At 39.1% G+C, this 12,476-nt stretch overlaps 1 protein-coding gene across 2 annotated transcripts in view; it reads left to right on the forward strand.

The window, feature by feature from the left end:
• The window catches only part of MORC1 (MORC family CW-type zinc finger 1), a 363,536-nt gene that overhangs the window by 153,501 nt on the left and 197,559 nt on the right, over positions 1–12,476 (forward strand). For both annotated transcript variants that reach the window (XM_082460154.1, XM_082460155.1), the window contains one exon: positions 11,461–11,518. In XM_082460154.1, the coding sequence (XP_082316280.1) occupies positions 11,461–11,518 (58 nt within the window). The remainder of the gene's footprint in view (positions 1–11,460; positions 11,519–12,476) is intronic.

Raw genomic sequence — 12,476 nt, forward strand, 5'->3', positions numbered from 1 at the left:
AAATTTGCTTGTTTCCAACAAAAGTATATAATGAATACAATCAGAACACCTTTTTTTTAATTTTGATTTTTCAAACAATTCCCTTTATCAGTGGCATGATTAACAGTTAAATGAATAATTTCATCATCATACAGTTTATTCGCAATAGAAACTATGCATCTTTTAGCCAGTCTCATCAAGATTATGCAATCTGTAACAAGTAAGGTGTAGGGATAGAAAAGTGGTAGGAGATGACTTTCTGGATGTTTACCTTTGAATCATAGAGTGTTTAGAAACCTGGATCTACCTTGCTGGGAGCTGTGCTTCCAATTACTGATGGAGGGCTTGGGAAGACAGGTATCTGGAAATAAGCACAGCAGAGTCTTGGCAGCCTATCCCATGTGTCCATCTAGAAAAGATTTTGTTGGTGCAACACCTACTGCCATGTTTCTGTAAGGCTCCTTGTTTATTACTTGATGGAGCGGTGTAAATATGCACCTGTGTGATAGACTAGAAGAACCTCAAGAAAACCAAAGGGAAAGTATTTTCTTGTTATTTAAAATTTACAGAACCAAAAGAGAAATTCATCTTTCCCTCTTCTTCTCTTCCTTCCATCATTCTTCAACTTTTGGCACCTAAAATGAGTCTTGTCTGGAGGAGGGATGGGAGCAGGGTTGCATCCTATCTCTTTTACTTCTTTCACAAAATGGGTCATTAGTTATTTTGGCTGAAGTGTATAATGCAAGTGTAAAGTAATAATAGTTCTTCCATAAATTATATATACAATCTCATTTAATCCTAGTGACAATTTTATGGTGAAGGTATTATCATTTTACAGATGGGTAAACTGAGGCTCAGAGAGGTTTAATAACTTGTTGAAGGAGTGTCCAGAAATTACAGGGTGAAACTTTGAAGCAGAAGTAGAGCACTGCTTGTGCTTAGAGGCAAAAGCCAGTGAAATGAAGCAAATTAAGGTGAATGTGACCCCAATTTGGCCCACAGGTGAAGGTGGCCTCAGCAACTCAGGTTCGCAGGGGAAGTAAAGGTATTTGATCCTTCATGGGCCAGAAAATCTTGTCCTTCCTGGTGAATGAAGCCATCTCTGATCTCCCAAATCAGATTTGGCTGCTCTTTCTTACATTTGCATATCCTTGGTACGTAGGCCATCCCTCCCTGTATTATGGTTATGTATGTACATTTCAATGTTCCTGAGTAGATTACACATTTCTTGAAGGCTGGTGCTTCATCTTACTCCTATTTCTATGCCTTCAGCGCCTAGCACAGGACCTTTCATACAATAGCCTCATATAATAGCCCTCAGTAAACATGATTGAACTTAATTGAATCAACCGATTCAAATTAAATTGAATTGTGTTAAACTGAGTCAGTATTTTCCTGCACTAGTCTATCAATTTACAGTCTTATCCTACTGGCAGCAAAAAAAACAAAACAAAAAACAAAACTAAAATGTAGCTGTTTCGTTTTTATGTTAAGCTTTGGTTTTTGAATAGTGTTCCCTATAGCTTGTCTCTTTTTATGATCTATGAAAGAAAAAAGCTAGATCCATAAAAATTGGCAATCTTAATTATAAAGACATAGAAATGCTCTTGGAAATGAAACTGGAATATCTATATTTGAAAAACAGAAAGATCAAGTGGCATGAATTAATGAAACTCACCAGTGGAGTCTGTTTACAACTTTGATGCTTTATATTTAGAAATTATTACTTTAATATGGTCTGATAGACCTTGGTAATATCCCATGGCCTCTTCCATATCAGTGAAATATAAATGTTAGAAGAAAAATGTATGAAATCAGATCTAATACTATAAAAAAAAATTTTAAACAAGAAAAAAGAAAAGAAAGAAAATTTTATTCTACCAAGGAGCAAACTCAATTTAGTTTCTGCTCTGAGTCATGCTACAAATGCAATCAGACCCAACAAACTGCAAAGCTTTGTAGAATGCAATGCTCATTTATAAAATTCTGATAAGAAGTGATGGGGGGCATGGTGCAGCCTAGCGTGATTCAATGACATCATCAGCATCAAGAAAATGTGGAAGGTTAGTCAACGTGTTGAAGGAGAGGATACTATCCCTTATAAACATTGCACTGAACTTTCAGCAGCATTCGACCTATTGAAAATAAGCTGGTGATAGCACTTAATTTTGTGAAGTTATTTGAGATTCTCAAAGAGTTACTACCTGAGAACAAAATTTTACCATAGCACCTGGTAAAGGAGTCAGTTCTAAACTGATTTGACTGCAAATGGGTTTGATATAGTTTGTATTCTAAGATAGAGTATTAACATGTCATTATTATCATGTCATGTCATTATTATCAGGTCAAACCTCTTAGAGGTACCATTTCCCTCCTAGGACTGAGGGAATAGCCCATTACACTCATGGTTTTGTTTTACATTTAGGCAGAGAATGACACAGCAACTATATCCCAAGATTGAATGAGAGTTTCTGTAGTCTGTCTTACAGGCAGAAAGTAACTGTTTAGTGAGGCACAAGAAGTCAGATTCAGGCTCAGTTGGTAGAATGCAGAAACTACTTTTGAATTACTATGTAGAATATTGTTTTGCCTTGGAAGCTGGAGCTTTTGTTTTTATTTTTATTTTTTTCTCAATTTGTGAGTAAAACGAAGCCCTGTTGTAGGCGATAGAAGGTATAGTCTTTCTTTAACCTTTTCCCTCCACTTAAGTACACTATATTCCCTCTTACTATCGTAACTATTGACTTTTCAATGCTGTTGTCAGGACATGGGGGCATGTACCCCCTCCCTTCATATATTAATAGCAGGAGCTGGAGTCATTTGGAGATATTAGCTAAAATGTTGGAGAAAAGTATTCTGCTTTTGTATTCATTTTCAGTGTGACTGCTACAGATTTTAAAACTTGCTGCATCTTCAGATGCATTCGGTTTAATGTGGTTTGGTGAAGTTTAAGGACTTGCCTAATAGACTTCTCTTTTACTAGATGTAGGTGGTTCAGGGTCTTTGAAAGATTGGGCTGATCCTTCCTGGTTTGGGGAGGAGGGGAGAGCTCCCCACCATCCAGGCTCATTGTCATCTTGAGATCTAGGCTACACCTATTGTGCAGGGGTTCCTCCTCCTCCCTCTTTCCCATTTATTTGCTAATCTGGACACCCACTATAGAGCAGTATGAAGACAGACAATGGGGAATTTACAGATTTATCCTTCAGGTGTTCCTTCACTCACCTATTTACTGGGCACTTCCTATGATCTAGGCACTTTTCAGAATCCATCTATTTTGAACACATTCCATATACATTGTTCCAAGTACTAGAGTTACAAAGATATGTCAAACATTGTTTCTTGTGTGGGAGAAGATCATTTCAGGGAAAGTCTCCCAGTGAGGCCAATTGGATTTTTTCGTGAGGACAAATCCAGTTGAGGGAGGAAGAAAATTCCAGGAAAGGAAAGAGGATGGGTATAGATCAAGGTGCTCAAATGGGCACAATACATTAGTCAGCCGTCATTTGAGGCTATCACAGTAACATCTGGGAATATTGTACTTAAGCAATCCTCTATGTTATTGATGTTCAATAATTTCAGTGATTTCTACTGTTTGTCACCATAAACAAATTGGAGTAATTTAAAGATGTGTCATTAATACAAATGTATACGGTCTAGCAGTTTAAGTAAAAATACCAATCTGTTTTATGATATGGTGTCAGAATCGCACAACTTCTTGATTAAGCTTTGAGATAATGCATGCCAAGGCATTTTCCTCGTTATACACTGAATAATTGATAGTTGATGATCTGTGACATTTATTGAGCGTCAGCAATGTGCTAGCTAGTTTATGGAGCACGGAACTATCAAGGGACCTTGCCCAATTGGCTCACTATCAAAACACAGTCTGTCATTTGCTACGTCTTCCATGCTCCACTAAACTAAAAGCAAAGAAAGCATTTCTTGAGAATCACTGCAGTAGTGAATGGGGCTAGATTTTTCTCTGCAGGTGGCTCTGTGGGCATTAGTATTAGTTCCATAGGGAAGCAATCTGTTCCCATGGTTCCGGTAATCTCAGAAGATAAACTTGATAATCTAGTGTAGATCTGAAGTAAAGGCTGTTCTATCATTTTATGATGATTTTTTTTCTCTGTTGCAACCTGTAATTGAGCCCTCACCAGTGTGACTTACTCAGGGTCAAAATGTAAGGGCATGTGTTTCAGTCTAGTGTATAAAAACAACAGCTGGATTCTCCAGGGAAAGGAATAGCTTTAAAGGATTTAAATTATTGCTTGAAATGCCTTGTTCCTTGAGGAAAACATGGGGGAGTTAAGATATAGGAGGTTATGGATGAGGGCATTTGAAAATGAAATGCCATGGGTGGGGAGGCAGATTGGGGAGCATAAACAGAAAATCCTGAGTCCTGGGTTGGAAGGGGCAAGAGGTTAAAAGGAGAACATCTGTTGGCACAGTGGCTGCATAAGAATGGTAGAAATTGCTTCCCATTAATTGTTGTTGGGTGGCGGGTATTAGTTTGTAATATGCTAGAGCATATTACAGCTAGAGCATGTAATATGGCAGCTAGAGCTGCCATAGCAAATACCACAGAATGGGTGGCATAAGCAAAGGAAATTTATTTCTCACTGTTCTGGAGGCTGTAAATCCAAGATCAAGGTGTCGACAGATTTGGTTTCCTCTGAGACCCCTCGTTTCAGCTTTTCTTTAGCCTCTCTCTTGCTGCCTCTTCACATGGCTTTCCCTCTGTGCATGCACACATCCCTGGTGTCCCTGTCCTAGTCTCCTCTTCTTACAAGGACACCAATCAGACTGAATTAGAGCACACCCTAACATTCTCATTTTAACTTAATTACCTCTTCAAAGGCCCTATCTCCAAATACAGTCACATTCTTAGATACTGGGGGCTAGGGATTCAACATATGAATACATAAAGTTTGGTGGGGGGGATATAATTCACTCCATAACAAGTTAACAAAGAGAAAAACCTTCAAACTTGGGTAGTTTTGCTTTTCCCAACTCTTGTTTGTCCATAAGGAATAGGAGTATTTGGAAAGTTGACCAAAAATAGTGGATGGAGCAAGAGTCCCCCTGAGACTCTGTCAGCTGACGATGTTTTCCATGGTGAAATTGTTTTTCTATCTTCAGTAAAAGAGAGGTTTGAGAAAGATAAGAAATGCTCTCTCACAAGCCTCTCTTTCTGTCTTTCCTGATTCAGATTCCATCCTAGGAATTTAACAATCGTTGAATTATTTATATCTCTGGGTCAACATGTTGAGGCTAATGTAAAATTTTAGCTCCCATTCCCATGGAGGTTGACCACCAGGTTGACGGATACATTTCTTTTCCATGGAAGCAAACTGTATTGGGACAGGTATAAATGGGCAAGAGTGAATTAGGGAGCTTGGGAAGAGGCCTTTGTACCATGGCAGCACTAGTTTCATTTTTAGCAGGCTATTCAGATAGAATTCACAAATTTCTCATGAGCCCTAAAACCAGATTATTTGGCTTATTTCTGGTCATATAATAGGCATTAAATGCATTATTATAGTCATTTTTTTGTTATCCACTGTAATATAGTTCTCAAGCAATCCTGAGAATATTATCCTTTGGAACTAGAAAATCAAATTTAGTGCAGGTTCCAAGGCTCTTGAAATTGTGATTATCCCCATACAGAGGGCTACTATAAGGAATAGAGATTTAACTTTTAATAGAGGTATAATGGCTTTCAATGTCCCAGTCCCCTTTAGGTCAGAGAGATGTCATATTCTCTACTGTCACCATCAGACTTTCTGCTCAGGATTAATAATCCTTTAGTTACTCTAGATGAGAATTATGATGCCACAAAGAAGAGAACTTTAGGTGGGGATAAGAATGGAGGGGTAGTCCTGAAAAGGAGGATGAGAAAAAGGAAGAGACTACAAACACAGAAAGGATAAGCATTAGGACTCAGTCTAAGATAATTAAACAAAGGTATTTTATGGTCTGATTGAGATAAGGTTATAAAGACAAGACCATGACAGAGTTTGGGGTATGTTTGTGCTCTAGGGGAAAGTGAAAGACAGAAGAGGGGGTAGGTAAATGACCAACTATATACTATTTTATCATGCACATAACTGTCTTGAAGAAACTTTTGAATACCTAAGTTATAAAATAATGTGAGGCAATATTTAATAAATCCAGCCAAGTCTAATGAGCCCAATCCCTCGAACTCCTCAGCATATGATGGCATGCTTCTTTGTGGGCGAAGATCCTGCCAGTGGAAAGTTGATAATAATAATTACTTATCACCTCAGGTATCATGGGGATTTTTATCTATAAGAGTTAGGTACAAGAAAAAAGGAAATACCACTTTTGGAGTGGTGATATCCACTGCAAATATGACTTTTCAGTGGTGAGAGACTACCTAGGGATGGGGGCCCCTTAAATGATGGGGCGATTAGCTTTGGCAGGAAGTGATGTTCTGAATAGAGACAACAACCCACTTGACCAATTCGGTGGTTAGCGATCAGAGGGTAGAGAGTGCTTTTCCTAGGAATGGGGAGGAACAAGTGAGAAAGTTAAAGAGAAAGAAATACCGCCCCCAGAGAGAGAGTGGTGGAGAGAAGCATGTTACAGAAACTGATACAAAGTCAGGAAGCCACCGTGAAAAGGATTCAGGCTCTAAACCAATGACTCACTTCCCACCCCCAACCTCCCTGTGCCACACTCAAACTGAATGATTTGGGGCGAAAAGGTGTGGAATTTGGAAACTCGAGAGATGTTATGAACTCTCAATCCCCATGTGCATACTTCATATCAAAGCCTGTTGGCATGTTGTGTTGATTCGATGTTTTCCAATAGCATTATGTGTTATCAGTCACCACACCCAGGAAGATGCCCCATCATTAACCATATCACTGGGATAAGGTCTAAGAGCAAGTTGCCTCTTCTGGACGGCGCTCCAGTCCCCATCCAAGGTAGGGATATCCAGAAAATACCTCTGAGCCAGAAGAGCAGGATGGCATCAGTGTTTGAACTGGGAACCTTGAAACGAGCTACTTCCACATTCAGCCCACATTCAGTAATTCCTCTCCGCCACACCCTATGATTTCCCCCAGCAGTATCTGTGAAATGAAAGGCTTCACACCTTGTTGAGGAAATATCAGGCTACAAAAAACAAGATGGTAGAGTGTTAGGCTGATGATAGAAGACCCCTGATATCACATCACAGGCTCATTTCTTTTACATGTTGGATTTTTTGCATTACTTTTTTGTTATATTTATGGTAGAACAAAGATAATTGAAGTTCAACAGTAAAATAAAACCAAAAACTATTCTAAAACTGTTGCGCAGTTTTGATTGTAGACAAAATTTTTCCCTGCTCTAAAAACTCTTTTTTCATTACAACATTCTTTGAGCATACCTCAAATAACAGAAGTCTGGCAATTTGATATGGGAGGGATATGATAATAATAAAAATAGTCAGCAAATTTTATATTAAAAACAAAAGTTTATTTAAGTTTCTGAAATATACCAGGCATTTTCTGGATGTTATTGTGGTACGTTATGGGGGGGAAGACAATTCAATTATGGGTAAGAAAGGTCCCCAGACTGAAAATTGTCCATTGGAGAACATATAGGACAATTTGTTTCATTTCAAAGGTCTGCAATTTGAGTTAGATAAGAAATTTTAAGAGGTGGTTCTTTTTGCCACAGCAGGAAAAATGTGCTTACCTCTCCCTTTGAATTGTCAGTGATTCATTGCACGTCTGTAAGTGCTGTTCTCAAAGGTCAGAGTACGAGTCTTACTTACATGTGTGAGGTTTTTTCCACCTTTGAACTTTTAAAAAGACTCATTACAGAGTGCCCCAAAGATCAATGTGTGTTGTTTTATCACTTTGCATTCTAATAATGCACTAAATTTGGCTATTTGCAATGATTTTTTTCTTTCTTTTTAATTTTTATTGGCGCATAGTTGATTTACAATGTTGTGTTAGTTTCAGGGGTACAGCGAAGTGAATCAGTTATACATATATATATCTCCACTCTTTTTTAGATTCTTTTTCCATATAGGCCATTACAGAGTATTGAGTAGAGTTCCCTGTGCTATGAAGTAGGTCCTTATTAGTTATCTATTTCATATACAGTAGTGTGCATATATTAATCTCAATCTCTCATTTATCCCTCCCCTCTCCCTTACCCCCTGGTAACCATAAGTTTATTTTCTGTATCTGTAACTCTATTTCTGTTTTGTAGATAAAAGGGTTTTGTTGAAAGAAGATGGAACAAGTTTGAGAGGGATCTGGACACATTATTTCCCCTTCATGTTTTAATAGACAAATCCCAGGAAATACAATTATAAGAAACACTGTCTTGTCTTCTCAAGGTGAGGCTAGTGTATAATTCTAGACAGCCTATTGAGTTGATATACAGCCTCAATTCAGAAATTAGACATCCGTATTTAAACGGGGGTTCAGGACAGAAAATTGATTTGCAGATTTTTTTTGATCAGTGTTGACAAATATTAACTCATAGCCATAAAATTTGCATTTCCCCATACATTCACCTGAGTGTGTCTCTTTTCTTCCTGGTATCTTTAACCACCTTCTCCCATTCCCACAATCTTCTCAGCCTCTGACTTCAGAGGCACACAAGGCTCAATAACTTCACTAATATTTTCCATAACACAAAAGTACATTTTATTGAAAAATGACAACCTGTTGTTAGCTAACTCCATTGAAGACAGGAAAACCACATATTTATTTAAAGTGCAAGACAGTACTCTACTTGGATGTGCTGTTTGTTTCATTTGAAATCCTAACGTGACAAAAATGAACTCACTCTCTTCTACCTTTCAAACTGGTAATTTTGGGTGCCTTACCCAATACTGTCAACAGCAAGACCATCTCCCCAGGACTTCAAGCTTAAAACCATGGAGTAACTTTTGCCCTTTCTTTCTTTCCTGCTTCCCTCAGACCCCTGAATAACTAAGTTAAGCCAACCAAACTTGTATTTTCTCCTTGCATTTACTAGTATCTTGTGGTCCCGTTTAGGAATGCCCACTCCCAGGTTTTCCTAATATCGACCTTTCTTATTCATCTCTTTCTCTCCATGGGCACCACTCCAGTCCTCATTTCCATGGTTTCTTCTCCACTTTATTGCAAGTCTTCCAGAGATGACCTTTATGTCTACCTAAGCTATGAGGGCATCCAGTTCATCTCTTTCCCACATAATATCAAATTCTCCCCAGCTCAGGAGGCTATTTCTCACTTTCTACTATAACACTCTGCTAACTAGCCTTCCTGCTTCTCAGCTTGAACTCCTCCAACCTAGTACTCACATGCATCCAGAGCAATCCTTACGAAGCACAAATTCATTCATAGCCCTCCATTGCTGAAGGCCTGACTCTGGTTTCCAACCCCCGCAAGATCCACTCTAAATTCTTCAGTACAGCATTCAGGGTCCACCATGACCTGACTCCCACTTCCTTCCCAGTCCTCTTGAAGCTTGCACCCCCTCCTCTCCTGTCCCACTTTGTGCCCCTCACTCCAGACACAGTGAGCTACCTATTGAATGTCTGTGTAGCTTCACATTTTTCCTTTTTTCAACTGAACACTCTACCTAAAATGCCAATCCTGATTCTGTTCACCCAACAAGTGTAAGATCATCTTTCAAGGCACTGGTCAAGTGCCATCGCTTCTTTGAAATCTTTCCTAACCCACCTCCCTCCTTGGAACCCAGACTTCTCTCACAGGACCTGTAACACCTTCATACACGAATGGAGGCTTTAAAAGTCCATCAGTGTGGTGGAAACTGTGCATCGTTTCCCTTAGTCTCCAAGCACCTTCTCTCTAATCCCTCCAGTTAGAGAGACTGAAAAACTAGAAACTATACTTAGATTCTGGATGTAAAAAATATTGTTTTGTTTTGCTGCTACTAGGCAGGACATGGGATGTGAGTGTGCAGAGGCAATGGCCAGCCTCAGCATTCCTGTACTTGGAAACTGCCCTCATGTGTAGCTGGAGGCAGTTGCAGCAGTGGCATCAGGAGACTGCTGCCCTCTGTTCTGAAGCTTAATGGTGTGAGGCTGAATTCAGCTGTCCTGTGGTAGGCCCCTGACTCGAGCCCTACTATCTCTTCCATGGATTTTGTCAATATCCATTTCCCTGCATCATATTACTTGGTGTCTGACGTAGTATGCAGAATGGTTTCTGTTTCCTACATTGAAACCTGATACACTCTGCCTCTATTAAACTGTAACCCCTTGAAGGCAGAAACATGATATTTGTATTTTTATATTCTTGGAACCTACCATGGAGCTGGCTCTCACCAAATGAATGACTAATTCACTGCATGAGCCAATGATGGCTCCAAATTATACATCACTCTAAACATAAACTTCACCCCGACACTCCAACTTCTCTTTAATGCTCTCCTTCCTCATCTGGCCAACACTGTCTCTTCCTGTGCTTTAGTCTAGCAACTCTAGTTATGATATTCTGTATACACACAGGTCTTGCCCCTTCCTCTCTCTGTTCTAATGTCTCCTGCAAGTGTTTTCCTCTCTACTGACATTTACCACTTCTGGCAAGAAAAGACTTATAAATCACAGTTCATAACAAATAATCTTCTGCTGATGCCCAGTGATGGAAAGAAAGTATGCTTCTGGTGCTTTCTGGCATTATGCTTTGTCTTTATTTCTATTGGTTAAGAACAGTTTTGGCTACAACTAAAAGAAAATCCAATTATAATTACTTAAACCAATAAAGATAAAGTTTTGTTTCATAATGAAAACTCTGGAGGTGAGTGACTTCTGGCTTTGGTTTAGTAATTCAAGAATGTTTGGAACTGCTTCATGCAGTTCTCTTGACTTTCCCTCACGGATGCAAATGACACCTCACAATCCTGTAATTGCACCTGTGTTTAAAGCAGAAACAAGGAAGAAGGGAGGTAGAACCAGCCCCGACTGTGCCTTTTATCTAGTGGTTTTCTAGAAACCACTCAACACATTTCTGCTTTTATCTTATTCAAGAGGACTGAGTCAGATGGCCACCTTTGCTGCAGGGGAGTATAGAAAAGCAAGTTTTCAGCTTTGATAGTAGAAAGAGGAAAGTTGGGAAAATGGCTAGTGGGTTAGCCAACCCAGAGTGAATACCATATTTTCTAACTCATTTAATACCATCACTATTCTTCTTTGAGCAAGTTCTGGGCCTCATATTTTCCACCGTCTCATGCTTATCACAGTGCTGAATATTTGGGAATATAAAGATGGTCAGTTATGTGGGTAACAGAATTTCTATAATGAAAGCCCCACCATTGTCTAACCTGGAGTAGATTGGAAGAGATGAAAGCACACTGACAAGGTTCACACAAAAGCCAGAAAATGAGCAATAATGGTGTGAGGTGCTTTCAGAGACATTTCATTATTATCGATTGAGGGTTATTGGCCTCTTTCAACATTATCACCTTAATAACATTTGTTTTCTGTGTTTATTATCTCAGGACGACCTCACTTCTTGTCGTTCTTAGGAGATGGCACACCATTGTGCCTGGTTGGAAGGTACAAGTGTCCGTTTTTTATGTTTATAAACTTTGTTTTGAGTTTAAACATGTTTGTGTAGAGTAATGAAATGTTGGTTCAGACAAAGTTAGTTAAGCGAAAGGGGGAAGGTGGAGTTTTTGAAAAATTTGAGCCGCCATTTGTGACTAGTACGTGAATGTTGCAAAGCTGAAATGTTTGGTTAGGAAGAGTTGAAGAGTCTCGTATCCCAAACTGACTGTTCTTAACATCAGGATCAACCATAAGATGAACAGATGATGCTCTCATTTTAAATTTCTCCTCCCTGTTATTCCCCTAGTATTTTTTATCATGAAATAAAATGTTAAAATGAATACTGAGGCAGGGCTGAGGTTGGTGGCTGAGACAGGCAATCCCAAAAGTATACCTTAAAGAGGAAACGAATTGCCTTTATGACAGCAGAGTGGCAAAGCAGAGTTGAAATGGGGAGAAAGGCTTCTGGTGGATTGTGCACAGTGATCTCAGGGCTCTTTTTCAGCACCATCTAATAGATCCCCCCCTGCGTGCCTGTCATCCAGGCCAACCAGAAATGTCTAGTGCTTTGGGACTGCCCACGTACTGTAGGAGGGCTCTGCAAAGATTATTAGACGGAGTGCTTCTGTGATAATCACACCCTTCCCTCTGGTAGAAATTAGGTATTACAGCCCATTACTAATTATAGGCTAGTGGCTCTGGTGCCCTCCCAAAAGTAAATTTCTTTGAGGTAGCAGCTGGAAATTGGGGGTAATAAAATAAATTCAGAAGAGGCTCGTCAAGCTTTTCTTACCCATAAAATGAAAATAAAATATCATACTTTCATTGAAGTTCTATGAAAGGAAAAATTGGAAAGATAGCTCACGTTGCTTAGTAAAGAGAATTTTGCTATTAAAACACCATCATAGCCACTGTTAAAACAAAAATGCAATCAGGAAAATTCCTTGAAATGTTTGTGTTTACTTCC

The sequence above is a fragment of the Balaenoptera physalus genome, assembly GCF_965194825.1.
Source record: "Balaenoptera physalus genome assembly, chromosome: 4".
In the NCBI taxonomy this organism is placed as follows: Eukaryota; Metazoa; Chordata; class Mammalia; order Artiodactyla; family Balaenopteridae; genus Balaenoptera; species Balaenoptera physalus.